This window comes from Bactrocera neohumeralis, chromosome 6 (genome assembly GCF_024586455.1).
Source record: "Bactrocera neohumeralis isolate Rockhampton chromosome 6, APGP_CSIRO_Bneo_wtdbg2-racon-allhic-juicebox.fasta_v2, whole genome shotgun sequence".
NCBI lineage: Eukaryota > Metazoa > Arthropoda > Insecta > Diptera > Tephritidae > Bactrocera > Bactrocera neohumeralis.
In genome coordinates this window covers 73,698,843-73,718,438 of record NC_065923.1, presented here as the reverse complement: position 1 = coordinate 73,718,438, position 19,596 = coordinate 73,698,843, and the positions used below count along the sequence as shown (strand labels likewise).

Genomic DNA, 19,596 nt, shown 5'->3' with positions numbered 1-19,596 from the left:
CTTACTCGGACATAGTGTTTATTTGGGCAATTAAAATAAAAGCAATAAAAATCATGCAACTGGCTTACCTCTCGCACGGCATTTCGCCCATATTCTTGGCGAGCGCCAAGCGCTTGGCTTCCTCTTTCTTGCGGCGATCTTCGGCTGCCGCCTTCATGGGATCGTACGTGGAGCGACGCTTCCACATGGCCATTTCTGCCTCCTTTTGTTTGGTCACTGGTAAAACAAAAAATGCATGCATTGAGAATTGTAATTAACTGTGAAAACAATTACATGCCGCACACGTTTCGAGGGAAACGCGTTTTGTATGCAAATTGCAATGAGCGGCGCAGTGGCACTCACCCGACTGGTCTCTACGCACCGCTGATGAGGCACGACCGCCGTTCATACCACCGCCACCACCACCGCCAAGCGTAGTGCCGCTTGTGGTCATGCACGAGGCCACCGAGCGTACACTGCGATTGCTGGTGCGTGTCGGATCCGCACGACTCAGCCCCATCGATGAGCTGCTCGGACTGCGTTTCATCATGTCGCCGCTCAATGCTGACGTTTTCAGTGTGCTTTTGGAATCATTCTTGCGTAGAAAATTATTGCCCTGCGCCGGCTTGTACTTCGATATGTCCAAATACTTCGGTTGCACACGCTGATTCGACAGCTTCGTTGTGGATGGCACGGCGGCGGCGGTTTGTAGCAATTGCTTCTTGGCCGAGGCCAACGAGTTGGGTACCTGTGATGCCAAACGACTGAGACTGGTGTCACGCGGCACTGACTGTCGCGTCGTTGCGGCGCCACCGGAACGTGGCGCACTGCGTATGCCACGCCGCGGTAGCTCGGGCGTGTTCGGGCATGCCATAACGCCGCATGAGCCGGCAGCTTGCTGTTGTTGCAAACGCGTTACAGGCGCAGAAGTTGGCTTGCCTGTGGCGGAACCGCCGCTTACACGTTGCTTGCTACGTTCGATGCGCATCAGTAGTGCTTTATTCAAACGCGTATTGGAGAGCGGCACTGCAGTCGTGTTCTCCACTTCCGCTGGTACATCATCATCGTCGTGTTGGTGGTAGTAGTGGTCATTGTCGTCTTCCTCCTCTTCCTCGACTTCCTCAGCACCACTTGAATAATACTCTTCGCCCATGTCATCCTCATCGTTTATGTAATATTGGAAATTTTCATCGTAATCACCGATGGCATGCCGGAAATTATTGCTGCTCGCCGATTTTTTGATAATGCTAGCATTTTTGTGCGCTGCCGCCGCCGCGGACTGCCCATCACCGCCGCCAACCAGCGAATAATTATGTCGCGCAGCCGGTGGTGTGTAGATGTTGGAGAATTGTGGACGCGCCGCACGTTGAGTTGTCGCTATTTTCGCCGAGAATGAACTGGACCGACGTAATGGCGACTCTTGACCGCTTTGCCCAGCCTGCGCTTGCGCTTGTGCATTGGCCGCCGCTACCGCCGCGCGGCGTGCTGGCGAATTGCTGATGTTGCCATCGAAGGAGTTCTTGCGCGCACGCATTTGCCGCGCCAAGTATTCACCGCTGGTGAGCAACTTCAATTGCTGCTCATTGAAGCTGCTCGTCATCAGCTGCAAATGCTGTGCATTGCGACTGTAGGGATCATTCGCAGCGACGCGCCGATGCAACGGTGAGTGATGGTAAGCGCTGCCGCTGGCCGCAGATGTGGGCGAGCCCAAACCGTGCTGTGGACTGCCGCAGTCGTCTGGCGGCGAGTACAACGCCGAGGAATGAGCATGCGAGCGTGCCGAGTGCGCACGTGGCGACGCTGAAGAATGTGTAGTTGGCGGCGATTTTAGTGAATTCTTGCGCGAAAGCGACTGCTGTAAATTGCTAATAGCAGCCGCTGTCTTCTGCAAATAAATATCCGCCTCTTCGTCGCCAACGCCACCCTGTAACATCACATTCTGTAGCGGCGCACGCGTACGACTTGCACTGCGCGCACGACCAATTGAATGCAGCGGTGAGGGTATTTTCGAAGGACTCTTTGGTGGCTTGCAAATGCCCTCGACCGGCTGTCCACCGCTGCTGTACGCGCCGCTCGACAACGTTGGATCGCTCGAATAGTCACATTCGCCCGACAAGCGATAACGCTCGGCAAGACTGCGATTCAGCTTGGCAGCGCTGATGCACTGTTTGCTATTGTAAATGCTATCGTCGGTTAGCGAATCAGCACCGGCAGCTGTATCGGAAGCGCACGTGTAGCTGCGCGTCATTAACGCTGTCTGCGACGCGTCTGTGTGTATGCGAGTTTTCGACGTGTCTGAGGCGAGGCTGCGTGCTCGCGCATTGCGTGCCCACTCCTGTATCCAATCGTTTTTTGTTTGTGCCGTCTTCAGCACCGCTGCATCGGATAGCTTTTGGTGTGTTGGTGTGTCCGGTGGTGATTCTATATAACTGCGTGTCGCCGCAAATTTCGCTTGCGTGTTATCCTTTTGATTGGTGAATAGATTCAAACGATACTCAGCTTTCTGATGATCAGTGAAACCACCGCCCGCGTACGCGCTGGCTGTATTCGCCTTCAGCTTCATCTCATTACTCACATACTCGGAGGAGTCTATTTGTGACGTGGACAAGCCAGATTTACGCGTCAAACGCGGACGTGGATCGAGCGCGCTCTTTTTGGCCAGCACGCCACTGGTTGTGACGCTGGTGAAGCAACCCAAATCGCCATCGTCCTCGGTTGGTGTTTTCTGCCCGACTTCAGTCTGCGTTGGTGCCGACTTTGTCGCCGAGGCATTGCGCAGCACGCGCGACTTTATCTTCTCCAAATATGCGCCTGCCGAGTCATGCGCACCCAAAATAAGATCGCGCTCGTTGTATGCGCGCGGTGATTGCGGACCCTGTTCGGCTTCTGCGTCATGGTAGTAATTCACCTCGAGCACATTCGAGCGATTGTTCACATGCACTGGGATTTTCGTGTTACTCAGCTGCGTTTCGACATCAACGCCACTGTTGCTCAATTGCAAATTCTTCGGGCGCTGTTGTTGTGCTTTCAATGCCTGTTGCGCGCTCTTGTCGATGTTCATCAGATCCTTTTGCTCCTCCGTATAGTTGTCGCCATCCAGCGTATACGTGCCGGTTTCACTGATATTATCCGCCTCCAAGTTGTAGTTCTTCAGTTCGGCGAGCGGCGGCTGTGCGCACAGAAAGTCCACTTTCTGCAAGGCCAATTGCATAGCGGTCGAGCGCGGCGTGAATTGTGTGCGATTCGCTACTAGGTTGGCAGCGCCTTTGGGCAGCTGCAGCGGCGGTGGTTTCTGCTTGCTGACGTTTTTTCGCGTTGGCGGTAAGGGCTTTGGCGCAGCAGTATGCGCGCGTTCATTTGCGCTATGCTGACTAGTACGTGCCGCTGTTGGCGTTTGCGCGATGGCATGCTGACCGTGCGCGTGCAACTGTGACTCCTGTGTGCTGGAACGCGGTGACCAACTGTGTCGCTTGCTGGCGTCGCGTACACGTGATGTGCTGCGATCGCGCACACGCAGCTTCACTTTCGACGCGTCGCCGCCACCGTTATCGTATGAGTTATCAGCGGCGCCCGTACTGTTGCGCGCCTGCCGTGCATGCGCGCTGCCACTTAGCGGTGTGGCCGATACTGAACTGGTCATTGTGGTTTCCTTATTGGCGGCCGCGTCGCCAGCTTCCAGTTTCGACATGGACGCGCCGCGTCGGTGACGACTCTGAAAACGCTCCATCATGCTTTTGTAACGCGCTTTAGCCGCTTCAGGATCACAACCGCTATCATTGAAGCTATCAATTGTAAAAGCGTACGACTGTTTATTTGCTGTTGCTGTTGTGGTAGTTGTATTAGTTGTATTGGATGCGGATGAATCATCGTCGTGCGGCAACGACTCGCTATTGTCTGCACCGCCGGCGATTAGCGCCGCCGCATTGCTGTCCGACATAGTGGACGGTGTAACGCAACCGCTGTCACTGCCGTGACCATCGGCACCGCGCTTACTTTTGCCCAAATCGACTGTCGAACCGTCGATGCTGTGGCCGTGGCTTTCTATGCGTTCGCTTTTGCTCAACATATCTGCGAAAATGTCGGAATTGAGAGAGAAATATACAATTAAGCGCGCATATTACAATTATTAAGTGAAAACGAAAATACAAACGAAAAAAATGGAAAATTATTGAGATTTGTGCAGTTGTAGTGCTTAGGAGAGACGCTGGTGGGTTGGCGGTAGTGGCAAAGTGAAGCAAAGTGTAGCAAACGTACAAATTTGTTCCGTGCGCTTTAGAGATTGCTTGCCAGCAACAAATGCGTACGCTTATTGTTGCTTTTGCTATTGCATATTGTACATTTATGATGGCTGTTGTGGCACAGTGGAGCAAAACGCAAACTTACACATTTATAAGATAGTCGAAAAAGTCTTTTCGTATTTCTAATCAAACTTCAACTTATTTTTATATTTATAATGAACATTTTGGTCGACCTCTTTTTGCCATTTTTCCGCTAGAGACATTATTCCATCAGTGTAAAACTTTTCTGGTTTCACGGCGAAAAACTGCGACAAGTAATTTTCACAGGCCTCGCTTGAAGCCAACTTTACTTCATTAAGGGAGTTCTGCATTGCCGAAACAAATGATAGTCCGATGGTGCAAGTTTAGGACTACATATATGGTGGATGCATAAAACTTTCCAGCCAAGCTCTTCCAGTTGTTGCCGAGTCATCAAGGATGTGTGTGGTCTAGCGTTGTACTGATGGAAGACGAGCCCTTTCTGTTGATCGGTTCAGACAGTTTTTTTCGATTGCTTGCTTCAATCTCAACAGTTGTCGACAGTAAAATGTAGAATCAATCATTCGACCAGGCTGGAGCAGCTCATAGTGGATGATTCCTTGCCAATCCCATCAAACACTCAACATAACCTTTCGAGTCGTCAATCCTGGCTTTGCGACCCTTTGGTGAAGCTTCACCGCGCTTGGACCATGCACATTATGGCCGTATTTGATCCACTTTTCATCGCCTGTTACCATTCGCTTCAGAAATGTTTCGATTTCATTTCGTTTCAGCAAAAAATCGAAGCTGTGAATTCGGTCCATTAAATTTTTCACAGACAATTCATGTGGTACCCAACCATCGAGCTTCTTTTTGTAGCCAGCCTTTTTTAAGTGATTCAAAACCGTTTGATGATGAATGTTAAGTTCCTTAGCGTTGTCATGGCTGCTTATGTGACGGTTCTGGTCAATCTTTTAAATAATTTCATAGACTTTTTCAACTATAGGTCGACCAGAGCGAGGTTCATCTTTCACATCGAAATTTTCAGAACGGAAGCGAGCAAACCATTGCTGTGCTACAAGAACTCAACTTGTGTGGCATTCTTCCCTTTTTTATACAAAAAATTTCAAAATATAGCGAATTTCTTCATTATTTTCACTCATTTTTGAACAGCTGTAACTTTTTTCAACTTCCCCGAATTTAATATTTTGGTTAAAGGAAGTTTAAAATCTCACCTTTCCAACACTATCTATTGACAAAATACGAAAAGACTTTTTCGATTACCCAATATAATGCCATTATGGTTAGCAGAAGACAGTGGTGCAGACAGAAAACGGTGTGGCGTTGTTAATAAATTTTTAAACATACTAAACACCTATTCGCTCCACTGAAATTTCACACTTTTTTACACAATTTTCTTGCCATTCGTTGCAGCACCATGACGGTATGGCAAGTGAAGGCCAAAGTTCGTATGAAACTCACATTTTACCTGACTTTTCTATTGAACTACGCTACGCAAGCGCAGCACTCGACTGGCAACGTAACGCAGCGCAACAGAGCGGTAAGCGTCGAACGTGAATTTATGGTAACGTTTTGCGCAGAAATTCTGCGTTTCACTTTGAAATTTCTCTGATTTTACCTTTTTTGCTATTACACTATTTTTTCCTCATTTTGCTAATAATAGCAAAAACGAGCAGATAACAACTTTTCCATAAACAACATTACTGCGTATTTATGCACATACGTGTATGTGTGTATGTCTATACGAATATATGTATGTATGTATATGGTATAAGTAGTCATGCTAAGCAATTCAGCGGGGCCCACGCACTATTGTTTATCTCCAAACATACAGACACATTCATATAAATATCAACAGCGAAAGATCGGACAAAGAATTGATACAAGTGTATGCATATACATACTTATGTAAGTAAAGTAATTAGGTGTGTAGTTCTGTGTGCAGTTCCATATCTCTCTGTGGGTAAGCCACAATCTTGCCGTTTCATCGGTCAGTATTTTTCTTTTCGTTTAGAATATAAACAATTAATTGAGATGCCAAATAGCGGTAATTATTTATACATTTTAATTAAGCAGCGTGGTTGAAGCAAGTACCGTTACTAAGTAAATTACAATAATAAGAAAATACCAAAGCTGGCGATATGTTTGCGAATATTTACATGCATAATTCAGTGTTTTGTGTTGTTGGTTGTTGATGGCTGCCAAGAATATTGAATTTATTTATTGATTATTAAATTAGTTATATTTAGATTTGTACTTAAATGGCTTGTTGCTTGTAAAAATGTAAATTTTTTATCTGATTTGGAAAATATTAGAACACAAGTTTTTGCATGTAGCAGCTGGTGTGGAAATTTATATACATACATAAATGTAAATAAATAGATAATAGATAAGCATTTAAGTATATAAGAAGAAAAAAATATTTGAAAATTTAAAATATATAAAAAAATATTTAAAAAAATATTAAAAAAATATAAAGAAAAATTTAAAATAAAAATATCAAAAACAAAAAAATTGCAAAATGTAAAAATTTAAAAAATATTTCAAAAAAAATATATATACAAAAATAAAAAGAAAAATAAATATAAAAAAAATTTAAAAAATATGAAAAATATAAAAACACATTTATAATAATGAAAAATATACAGAAAAAATATAAACTAAATATGTAAAAAAATGTAAAAAAATTAAAGAATTTAAGAAAATAAAATATGAAAAAACTATAAAAAACTCAAAAATTAAAAAAAAATATATAAAAAAATTTGATAAATATAAAAACATATGCAAAATAATATGAGAAATATAAAAACATATTTCTAATAACGAAAAATATACATAAAATTAGAAAAAATTTAAAAGAAATTAGAAAAAATATAAAAACATAAAAAATAATTAAAATATAAAATAAAATATGAAAAACCTCTAAAAAAATGAAAAACAAATATAAAAAATATTTTAAAATATATGACAAAAAATTAAAAAAAAAATTATAATAATGAAAAATATACAGAAAAATTAGAAAAACTATAAAAGAAATATTTAAAAACATAAAAAAGTAATTAAAATAAAAAATAATATACAAAAAAACTCCAGACAAAATTTAAAAAAAATATTTAAAAATATACATACATATGTATGAAAAAATATAAAAACCAATATTTCTAATAATGAAAAATATATAGAAAATTAGAAAAAATTTAAAAGAAATTAGAAAAAATATAAAGACCTAAAAAATAATTAAAATATAAAATAAAATTTGAAAAACCTCCAAAAAAATTAAAAACAAATATAAAAAATATTTCAAAATATATGACAAAAAATTAAAAAAAAAATTATTTATAATAATGAAAAATATACAGAAAAATTAGAAAAACTATAAAAACTATAAAAGAAATATTTAAAAACATAAAAAGTATTTAAAATAAAAAATAATATACAAAAAAACTCCAAACAAAATTAAAAAAAAATATTTAAAAATATATGTATGAAAAAATATAAAAACCAATATTTATAATAATGAAAAATATACAGAAAAAATACAAAAGAAAAATATAAAAACATAAAAAAGTAATTAAAATAAAATATGAAAAAACTCCAAAAAAAAATAAAAACAAATATAAAAAAATATTTTAAAAAATATAAAAAAATATTTCAAAAAATATAAAAAAATATTTAAAAAAATATAAAAACATATTAAAAAAAATGAAAAATATAAAAAAATATAAAAAAAATATAAAAAAAAATAAAAAAAAAAAATATTTATAACTTTTATTTTTCAAATTTAATTTTTATTATTTTAAAATTTTAATTTATTTTTAAGTGTTCTTCAACTAATTAATTTTTAGTTTTTACTACGAAAACTGAATTTAATATCTGTTAAATCAACGGTATTTCATACATATCTTTATTTATTGTAATTTTTTAGACATTATAATTTAGTTACTTAACTGTAATTTTTAGTTAATTGTTTTTTTTTTTATTAATTCCAATTTCTTTTTCTCCTTGCAATTTTTTATTAATTAAATATTTTTTTAAAATTAATTATAAATTCTCTATAATAAATGTAATGTTTTTATTGTAATTTTTTTAATAAATTTTGTTTATTATAAATTATAATATTTTAAAAAATTGTAACTATGTTATTTTTTATAGTTGCGTTCATTAACTGTTTTTTTAATTGTAATTTCTTTTTTAATTATTTTAATTAATTATAATTTTTTAGTAATTAAAGTTTATTTAACTGTATTCTTTAAGTAATTGTAATTTTTTATTATAATTATAATTAATTTACTTAGCTGTAATTTTTAATTAATTGTTTTTTTTTTTATTAATTCCAATTTCTCTTTCTACTTGCAATTTTTTATTAATTAAATATTTTTTAAAATTAATTATAATTTCTCTATAATAAATGTAATTTTTTTTTTATTTATTGTAATTTTTTTAATAAATTGTTTTTCATTAATCATAAATATTTTAATTAATTAAAAACTTTTTGAATAAATTGCAATTTTTTATTAATTGTATTCTTTTGCTAATTTTTTTATAAATTGCAAGTTTTTATATTTGTATTTTTCTATTACTAGTAATTTTTTAACCAATTTTATATTTTTTGTTTATTGTAAGTTTTTTGAATTGTATTTTTTGTTAATTATAATTTATTAATTGTGATTTTTTTTAATTTAATTTTTTTTAAATAAATTTAATATTTTTTATTGAATGATTTTTTAATAAATAATATTATTTTATTAATTAGGACGTAAGTAAGTAACCAAATTAGTACGACCTTCGCTTCCGATTTATTATAAATAATCGCAATATTAAAGGGCTCGAAAAGGCAGATAATTTTGTGCAAGCAAATGCTTAAATTCATAAAAAAATACGTATTATTTTAAAAAGTCGTACGTGGGCAGGAATACGAATTGTTGAAAATATGAAATTCATATGCAGATGAGCACACACCGACTGTCGATAACCAAATATAGAGAAAAATGTTCTTTATATGCTTTAAATGAATTTTTTGTTCTTATAATATATTTTTTAATTTTAACGCCGTGACAACATGAGTCATGTGTTAGGGTGCGACAGACCGCAAACAGAAATGGTTTACGAAAAATTGCGTCAAGTTTGGTTGTGGTAGATAAACACCGACAGATATACGGATTAGCTCAGCTGAATTACAAATGTGAGTGAAAAAAAGCTAGAGCTGCGGTATGGGTGATTCATGTAGTAAGCACTTAGCGCACTGTCAGCTAGCACGACGCAATGGAGTACTTACATACATACATATGTATATATGTATGTACATACGTACATGCAGGTGTATGTATGTCTGTAAGGGTGTGTGGATATGCGCTCGCATGGATAAATACTCATACTCGCACATTGGAGTGGAGGTAAGTAAACAGAAGTTATAAAAGTAAACAAACACCGTTTGTATGGAAAAATTACAGGCAGTAAGGCCGCTTCTTCACAGGTTTGCTGCGCGCATATGCAAAATATGGCAGTTTTACGTTTATCATAAACACATTTTGATGTGACTGGAGGTATGGAGCACATAACGTTTCAGCGCTAGAATTTTTAGCCAATTGAGGTCTATCGGTCAGCTGTGCACAGCTGAGGGAATAAAATTTTTGCACAAAATTCAAGCGAAAAGTGGGCTAATCAAGCGCTTACAAAATACGAGAAACATATTTCAAAACGCAACCGACATACACACATGCATACATACAATGTACATACTTATGAACGTACTTAACTTACTTTAATGTAAGTATAATGACATTAGCTTTAAAATGTAAAACGAAATTGGTTTTATTAAAATAACAATGAATGAATGAAAAAAGTCAACAAACCGTATTAGGTAATACGCGAATTTGTATGTATGTATGTGTGTGTATGTGCCGTCCAAAGCGACAAGTGCGACGTGAGCGCAATTTGAATGACAATTAACATTTTCAGCATAGCCAATGCAATCAACAGCGGGAACAACAAGCCACGCAAAGGCATAAGCCACCAACAAAATACAACAACAATGAAGTTAACAATGAGCGTAAGCTTAAAATGTTGAAAAAATGCATGGAAATAAAAGCAAAATAGACATATGCACAATCACAGATATATGCATCTGTGTGTGTGTTTGCATGTATGACCATAAAACGCTAATAAAAAGCAGTTCCATAAGATAAAACTGCTTCGCGTGAATGATGTGAAACTGCGGCAGCTCGGATCGAAACTACTGATACTCGAAATATTTTGCAAATACGCACGTATACATATGCATACATATGTACATATAAAATGCACAGTGATCAACGGCAATAGCTTAGAATAGAAGATTTTTAGATCCCAATTTCCAAGCTGAATCTTTATTTCGAGTTGTATATACACCAACTGATCCCTCAGTTTTTGAGATATATGTCTGAAAATTTACACACGTTTTTTTCGCTCCAAGAAGCTACTCATTTGTCGGAACTGCCGATATCGGACCATTATAGCATACATCTGCCATACAAACTGATCAATCAAAATCCAGCCCATGTATAGAAAACTTTTGTATATAACGAGATATCTTCTCAAAATTTTGCACGGATTACTGTCCAAAGTAACGGTATAATCTCCGAAGAAATTGTTCACATCGGATTACTATAGCGTATAGCTGTCATACAAACTACACCATCAAAATCCAGTCTTTCTATGGAAAACTGTTTTATTTGAGAAGATATCTTCCCGAATTTTGGCAGATATTGTTATCCAAAGTAACGGTATAATCTCCGCAAAAAATTATTCAGACCAGACCACTATAGCGTATAGCTGTCATACAAACTACACAATCAAAATCCAGTCTTTGTATGGAAAAGTTTTGAATTTGACTATATTCACCAAAATTGACACGGATTATTGTCCGAGGCAACAGTACATTTTCCGAACAAATTATTCAAATCAGATCAATATAGCATAGAGCTGTCATACAAACTAAACAATCAAAATCCAGAACTTGTATGGAAATCTTTTGTATTTGTTAAGATATCTTCAGCATAGATTATTGTCCAAGGCTAACGGTACAATCTCTATGGAAAATTTTTCATATACTAGCTTCGGTATAACCGAAGTTAACGTTTTTTTCTCATTTTAACCACATTTGCAAGCTGTTGATTACATGCGTTGGATATTCATTTTGAGAACTATGAATGAACGCTTTGTAATGGTCGGTATTGCTCGTGTTACGGTTGTTCGAGCAGCGTAGCACAACGAGTTGTGTTGAGAGCGTATGACCGGCTACAAATCCGGTTCTGTTCTGGCTACGTATACACGAAAGCAGTTTGAATACACATGATTCACGACCGGAAAATACCAGCGAGCTTTTTTTACTGCTTTCGCCTTCAAATTTTGGACACACATACAAAAAAAAAGTTAGCAAAGAGATTTTAGTAAGGTAAATCGATCAAATCTAGACAATAACATATTCAATCGTATGTATGTTCACATGCCGGCGCGCCTTTTGACCCACTGTCACTAAGCGCTTGCTATTGCCGAACGCTAAGGCTATTGTTCAAGTTTCTTTTTTTGTGCTATTTTTTCCACTCACCTTTTTCATTGCAAAGCGGTTTGCCAAAGCAAAATTTTGCATTTGAGTCATCAACCGCCACAGCGAGTCCAACTCCATAACCAGCACCAATAATATCTCTATCGTAAGCGTCAGCATTAGTTGCCAATGCTTGTGTATTGCCAAGATAATGCGAGGATGAGCGGTTTTTTAACTGTTGCAGCTGCGCTTGCTGCTCAATGACATCATCGATCTTCTTCAAATTTTCCGGTGTGGTATCGGTCTTCTCATGCCCGTCCGAAAACGAATCACATTCATAGTCAGTGCAACAATTGCTGGTCGGCGTATCTAACAATTGTTGATCTTGCAACTGCCGTTGTTGTTGCTGCAGCATTGTTTCGCCTAATTTCCGTGGCACATCGCTGTCATACGTTGACGGTGTTGTTGGGCTTTCATAAGGCGAACGATCGATAGTTGCGTGAAAGTTGCGCGTGCCGTCGACATTCTCCGCACCTGCCATTGTGTCTGTAGTTAGCGCGTTTGACGCTAGCGCTGCTGTAGCGTTAGCCACATTTGTGTTATCCATTGTGCCCGTTGTTGTTGCTGTCACTGTGTTATTAGAATCATTTGCGGTTGCGTATGATGTCATGATATTTGCTTAAATATCTACTGACAGGCAACCAGAACACGCAGGTTGTCTTGTTGTTTTATTTTTTTGATATTTTGTTATGCTTTTTGGCAAGTTGAGAGAAAATGCACAGGTACCTATCTCCGGTTCTTTCTACTTGTGGCAAAGTATTAAAATGTGTTCACGCTTACTAAAAAGGTCGTACAATAAATTAATTAATCAACTAGGAGTGTGACGCTGTGTCCGCTTAACTACGCTTCCCTGTGTTATGCTTATTTATATTAATACGTGCGCTCTCCTGAATCTTCCTACTGCTTTGACTATTTTATTTCTTTCGTTTTCGCTCGCTTCCACTTTGTGCGTTCGTTCTTATCACTAGTAGTTACAATAGCAACAAAATAGAAATTTGTTTGGCTTTAGGATGCAAACGTGCGTGTGTGTCGATAAGAGGGGAAGATAGGTGGATGTGAACCGTGTGTTTAGTGTTGGCGATTTCGTAGTTGTACGCTCGCTTATGGATTTTTAGGTGCGATTGTATGTGCAGGTGCCGTGGGTGTTACCTCTCTGTGTTTTATATTTTTTACTCTGCTATATGCCAAATTCCTGTTCCTGTTGTTGCCGTTGTTGTCGGCGTTTTCGCAAAGTTCGTTAGCTTTTGACGCTGCGTCGGCGAAAATATTTGTCATCAGACGTGTTTGTTTGCAATGAATTTGATTTTAAAATTCCAAAGCGACACGTCTGACATCGGCCGTTTTCAACTTACTGTCTGCAACATTATTGGCAAATTCTCTCAGTAAGTTTGAAAGATTGATTGGTGTAACAGCCTGAAGAACTCTACACATAAGAAACACACAATGATTGACGTGGAGTATTCTAAGGTGGTGGTTGGGCGTTTGTTTGGTGCTATCCGGTTTGGTTAGTTGGTCGGTTGGTTGATTAACCACGTATCGGCAACTGTAAAGGAAATAAAGCGAAATTAATATATGCGCCAAAACATTAATATACAAATAATAACAACAACAACAACGGTTACAAAGCAGCGGGCGTATGTGTGTTCTTATTTATTATACGAGTTTCGTGTGTGCCAAATTGTCTACATACACTTGTATGGTTGCTTGTGCGTACATATGTATGTTTATAGAAACATACTGTAGTTTCCAATTTTAGCCATACATTTTACAAAAAACACTTCTCACAACTTTATTTGCGTTCGATGAAAATAGAAAATCGAAATTGAATTGAAAATTTTCAAGGTTTCCTCCACTGAGCACTTGTAAGAAAATTTCGTGCTTTCGATTTTATTCAAGTACCTTTTCCACTTTTTTATTTGTTTTGTTTTGTATTACCAAGCAGACAAGAGTGCGTCAATGGCATTGAAGAACTAAATAGGAGACATTACAGAAAAAAAGTAGTCCCTTACAGCATAACACTAAAACACTAATATCAGCTGTGTCAAAAGCGCGTCCACTTTGTTCGTGCACATGTAGAAACGTTCAACGACCAAGGGCGTCAATTCACTGCCTCGGTCTATTTGTGTTACACAAAAAGACAGCAACACACAAACAGATAGCAACAGCAGAAATTATCGAAACTTCTACATTAGACTGTGTTTTGCTTAGATTATAGCCACTTTTTATTTTCACCTTTTTTGCTTTTTATTTGATTTTTTGCATCTTCGCTTTCTGCCTGTTATTTGAATTTCATTCAATTTATCACGCTAATGAACTCTATTCTAACCGCTTTGTGATCTCTATTGTTTCTTAATGCTGTGATATTTGCATTTTTAGTTTCTCATTTCTTTTGCCGAATTTTAGAATTAAGTTAATAGTTTACGGCAAAATACAACTGTCCGCACTCTAGACTTTTATGATGTCCAATCGTCTCTATTAGCAAAAACACTGAATCCAATTGGTATATACTACCTACAAACTAGTGGTCATAGCCGCTTGAATTGTTTTGGCCAAGTGAGTGCCATTATGACACTGAGTAAATGAAACAAAGAGAGCGCAATTGCGATGTAAAGAGTAAAGGTAGAGTAACCGAATCAGTTGATAGTTTACTGGCGAGTAATTTGTAAAAACAACGGTTCTCGAAAATTTGAAGACATGTTGTATTTGTAAATGTTCATTCAGTTACTATCTTGTGAAAGTACAGCTGCATTATTGGCTGCTTAACTATTTTCAATAATTTTATCAATTTTTAACATTCAAACTCGAATTTCAACCAAAAGTAGTCGCAACCGTTAACGAATACCGTAGAATTCTCCAGCACCAATTTGAGTATCATATATTATATTTGCTCGCACGCACTCAGTTCTCTGTGAAACATAAATTCCAATCTGAGTGTACAGGTCCAAGCAATTTGCCGTCATCTACAGCTAATTACCAAATTGTCAATTACATATGGTACATTGTGCTTGTGCCAACTAATGAATGGAATGAATGGATTGCAGAGGCAAATTGTCACTGCATTTACTACTTTCAACTTTGATTACACATAATGAACCGTTTTAACATCCGCTGTTTCTTAGTTTATAAGCACTTTAAATAGCAAAATATCATTGTACGTTTGAAAGAACAGGTGGGTAGGAATTTTCAACGGCATAGCGCACTGCAGGTGCATTTTACACACCAGTGAACACCTCATATGGAAGCCAATTTGCGGTCACACCCTGACGAACAGCAAGACCAATTGCGCTCTCCTATTAGAATTTTAGGCGAATATCATTCGGTATATAATGCGCGAATATGTGTATTTCTTTGTATAACATTTTCTTTTTTAACATGTATGAATATGCACAAAATTGGAAAAGCACATTTGTGTTGAATGCGAAATTGTTACGCCGCTAAATGGTCATTTGTGTAGTTATTCCTTTGTACAGAACTTATTTCTTTCACTCTAACAACAAAACAACACACACTCGATACTCGTGTGAGAACACTCGGCGCTACGCCTGCTGGTGGGCGCTGTATTGGCATTTTCGTTTCTTCTTTTTTTTTGATTCATCGAACGCACAAATTTACACCTCCTTTTTTAATTCACCACGTATTTGAGTTGTATTTATTACTCCGCGTATATTTATTCAAATTGTTTACATATTTATGCAAATTTTTGCATTTATTTCGTTATTATTTACACAAAAAACCTACCGTGAGGAAAAGCGATGTTATCTACCGTTGTCCACACAAAAACTTCCAATTAGACTATTCTGACATACCAAAGAGCGTGAATGTGTCATACGTGCTCAAAGAGCACAGGGTTGCATGTGGTAAAGCGAATTTAAAAATATTTAAAGTCTTGTGATAAGCGAAGTTTTTTTAACATATTTCAACAAATTTCTTTATTTCTTAAGAAAATTTCAATTTTATTTTGAAAGGCAATATACACTATATTATTTTATGCTTTATTAAATATTTAGAAGAACATGTGCAATAAATTGAAGCAATAGCTGTCAAGCTACCATGAAAAAAGTTGAATGATATTAACTTTGAAATTATTAAAAGCTGCCTGTTATTAAAATTAATTGTAATGTTTAAACTTGCAGTTATATAAAAAAATTGTTAAATATTTCAGACAAACTTAGAAAAAAAAAAAACAAAAAATTCCCAGATGACCCCGACGTGATTTGAACACGCAACCTTCTGATCTGGAGTCAGACGCGCTACCGTTGCGCCACGGAGTCTCTTTACTAATAATGGCGCATATAGGTCTACATATATGTAGTTTTAACACATAATACTCTTATTTAAAAGTCAAAAGTTAAAAATGAAGGTATTATAAATTATTTCCGTGTTTATTATTTTTATATCTTATCATACCTCACAATTCGCAATAAATTTTTTTGATATGCTGCAAGATCGCAGTAATTGTCACACATTTCACGCTACTTTGTTTAAAAGAGTTAACCATAATGAAAAATGTTTTATTAAAATAATAATAATAATTTAAACTGAATAAAAAACAGTAATGTATGCGAATTCGGACCTGAGACTAATTGAAATATTAATGTTGTGCAAAGAAAAACTTGTTTCTTATTATGAATTGGTGTAGAGCATATAAACGAAACTTCCTGTCAAAAGTACAAAGTAAACAAATTTAATTAAATTTAATGTACCCATACTAAATTTTTTTAGTAAAATATTTTGTAAACATTGTGTTGTTAGTGCCATCTAGCGGCGCCTAGCAAATGATAATTTATTTTAACAGTTTGAGAACTTTGTCAATTGTCAAAACAATATAGAGCGTACGTTCTCTGCTAAATCTCATTGTTGTCAAAATCAGCTGTTAAATATTGTCGTTCCGCAGATTGTTATTTAATTCATACGCATAGATTTTGGAAAATTTTACACGCAGTATCACGCACTTAAACGAATATATAGTACATGGCAAAATGCTACGACAATGCGTGCCTAAATCACCAGTAAGGGTGGTAAGTAAACTAAAATATTCCAATCAGTTGACAAATTTTATAATATTAATTTCATCATACACAGCACACTAGCGCTCGCGGTATACTAAGGGGTGCTGCAACAAATGCACCAGCCACAGCAGCAAAGGAAAAACTCGAAGAAATACGTGGACGTTTGGAGAAGGGGCCAAACTTTCAAGATTTTGTGCAAAATCCCGAGTATACACGCGAAGAATGGACTGCCTACGAGGGAAAATTGCGGCGAGAGAAAGGTGAAAACGAACGCTTACGGCTACCACCTTGGTTGAAGACCACTATACCCATGGGTAAAAATTTTGCCAAGATCAAGACACAGTTGCGTGAATTGAAGCTAGCTACAGTGTGTGAGGAAGCGCGGTGTCCAAATATCGGCGAATGTTGGGGTGGTGGAGAACATGGCACACAGACAGCAACTATTATGGTAAGTCAGAGCATATACATGTGTTGTATATAGTATAAGTAGTTAGATATGGATTTGATTTCTTTTAAATTTTTTATATCATGAGAGCATGAGCTTTGTTGACCTTTACTGATAAGCTGTCAAGCATTTTTTGTAGTTGTATGTTTACACTATTTGCACACATACATACATGCTTACATATTTATATTGAAATATGCTTATCTTATTGTCACAGCTGATGGGTGACACATGCACGCGTGGTTGTCGCTTCTGCTCTGTCAAAACTGCCCGCAAACCACCACCATTGGACCCCGCTGAGCCGGTAAATACCGCTAAAGCTATTGCCTCCTGGGGCTTAGATTACATTGTGCTCACGTCGGTTGATCGAGATGGTATGTTGAAGATGTCTTTTTTTATATATATGTTTTGATTATTTTATGAAAACAATGAAAATATTTGCGTCCAGATTTACCCGATGGCGGCTCAAATCATATCGCCGAAACTGTGCGCGAAATCAAAGCGCGGTAAGTCATACCCAAATTTGTTTTATTTTTGTATAATATTCATAATTTTTAACTTTTAGCAATCCAAACATTTTCGTCGAATGCTTGGTGCCTGACTTTCGTGGCGATTTGACATGTGTCGAGACTATAGCCAACAGCGGTCTGGATGTGTATGCGCACAATATTGAAACTGTCGAGAAGTTAACGCCATTTGTGCGTGATCGCCGCGCACATTATCGCCAAACATTGGCTGTGCTGCAGCAAGCAAAGCAGTTCAACCCGAAGCTCGTGACAAAGAGCTCTATTATGCTCGGTCTGGGCGAAACAGATGCTGAAATCGAGCAAACTATGCTGGATCTGCGTGAAGCAGGTGTGGAATGTCTCACGCTCGGCCAATACATGCAACCCACAAATAGGCATTTAAAAGTTATCGAATATGTAACGCCTGAAAAATTCAAACACTGGGAGCAACGCGGCAATGAATTGGGCTTCTTGTATACTGCCAGTGGACCGTTGGTACGCAGCTCATACAAAGCTGGCGAATTTTTCATAACAAGCATACTAAAGAGTCGTCAAGCGCAAGCAGATGGAGCGCAAACAAAGCAAGCAGATGCAGCGCAAAACACACAGGAGCAGTAATTGGTTATCTTTGTTGTAGTGGAAAATAGTTATAACATTGGCCATAAGTGAAATATATGCAATTGACATATGCAAGTGCTGATTTTGCAGAAGTTGTTTATAATTGGAAGTGGTTAATGAATATGCTTTTTTGAATTATGATTCAAATTCTTTGTGTAAATATATTATTTTAAACTATTATCGTTTTGCTGCTTGATAATATCTTGTTAAAGTGATATACATATGTGCGTACTCAATTAGTTTGTAGTAAAATATATACACGCTTTTTAAAGAAAAAATATGTAATTTTCTTTGCTATTTCCGATTCTTTATATGTATGTATGTGTAAAACAAGTAAAAACTTTAACTTCTGCTACGTGGAAGTTATAATACCCTGATTTAGTGCGTTCAGTTTGTAAGACAGCTATATGTTATAGTTGTCCGATCTGAGCAATATGTTCGGAGATTTTAGCGTTGGCTTTGAAAAAACTGTATGCCCAATTTCGTGACATTAACTTGTCAAATATAAAAGTTTTGCATACAAGGTCTTGATTTTAATTGGCCAGTTTGTATGGCAGCTATATCATATAGTGGTCCGAATTGAACAAAATTTTGTGAGATTGTAGTGATCCTTTCCACAAAAATTTATGCCAAATTTCGTGCAGATATCTCGTCAAATAAAAAAGTTTTCCATACAAGGTCTTGATTTTAACCGGTCAGTGTGTATGGCAGCTATATCATATAGTGGTCCGAATTGAACAAAATCGTGTGAGATTGTAGCGATCCCTTTCACAAAATTTTATGCCAAATTTCGTGTCGATATCTCCTCAAATATAAAAATTTTCCATACAAAGACTACAATTTGATCGTTCAGTTTGTATGGCAGCTATATCATATAGTGGTCCGAATTGAACAAAATCGAGTGAGATTGTAGTGATCTTTTTCACAAAAATCTATGCCAAATTTCGTGTCGATATCTCGTTAAATAAAAAAGTTTTCCATACAAGGTCTTGGTTTTAATCGCTCAGTTTGTATGGCAGCTATATGCTATAGTGAGCCGATATCGACGATTGCGACAAATGAGTAGCTTCTTGAAGAGAAAAGCACGTGTGCAAAAATTCAAAACGATAACACAAAAACTGCCCGTTATTTCGCTTATATACAGATGGACAACCAGAAAGTAGCAAACTTAATATACCCT

The 19,596-nt window shown here is 37.1% G+C and overlaps 2 protein-coding genes and 1 non-coding gene across 13 annotated transcripts in view; 1 reads left to right on the top strand and 2 right to left on the bottom strand.

The window, feature by feature from the left end:
- The window catches only part of LOC126761164 (uncharacterized), an 81,634-nt gene that overhangs the window by 7,143 nt on the left and 54,895 nt on the right, over positions 1–19,596 (bottom strand). For 5 of the 11 annotated variants that reach the window (XR_007667319.1, XR_007667320.1, XM_050477119.1 and 2 more), the window contains exons 1-4: positions 15,577–15,653; positions 11,842–13,381; positions 343–4,047; positions 69–216 (exon numbers count right to left, since the gene is read on the bottom strand). Coding sequence is in view for 9 of the 11 variants with exons in the window: in XM_050477119.1 (XP_050333076.1) it covers positions 69–216; positions 343–4,047; positions 11,842–12,448 (4,460 nt within the window). In the remaining 2 variants the exon portion in view is untranslated. Of the gene's footprint in view, positions 1–68; positions 217–342; positions 4,048–11,841; positions 13,382–13,528; positions 13,549–13,737; positions 13,808–13,847; positions 13,868–14,070; positions 14,333–15,576; positions 15,654–19,596 lie in introns of those variants that run through there. The other 6 variants (XM_050477128.1, XM_050477120.1, XM_050477124.1 and 3 more) reach the window with 6 other exon arrangements.
- Positions 16,038–16,109, bottom strand: Trnaw-cca (transfer RNA tryptophan (anticodon CCA)). Its single transcript has one exon. It is a non-coding gene; the product is annotated as a tRNA-Trp (tRNA).
- Positions 16,698–18,594, top strand: LOC126761168 (lipoyl synthase, mitochondrial). Its single transcript, XM_050477132.1, has 5 exons — positions 16,698–16,856; positions 16,921–17,295; positions 17,510–17,666; positions 17,741–17,798; positions 17,858–18,594. The coding sequence occupies exons 1-5, from the start codon at positions 16,818–16,820 to the stop codon at positions 18,414–18,416; spliced, it is 1,188 nt and encodes a 395-aa protein (XP_050333089.1). The 5' UTR covers positions 16,698–16,817; the 3' UTR covers positions 18,417–18,594.

Coding starts and splice junctions, on each gene's coding strand:
- LOC126761168 (XM_050477132.1), top strand. CDS start 16,818: ATGCTACGACAATGCGTGCCTAAATCACCAGTAAGGGTG. Junction 17,667..17,740: donor CACGTCGGTTGATCGAGATG/GTATGTTGAAGA, acceptor ATTTGCGTCCAG/ATTTACCCGATGGCGGCTCA. Junction 17,799..17,857: donor GTGCGCGAAATCAAAGCGCG/GTAAGTCATACC, acceptor TTTAACTTTTAG/CAATCCAAACATTTTCGTCG.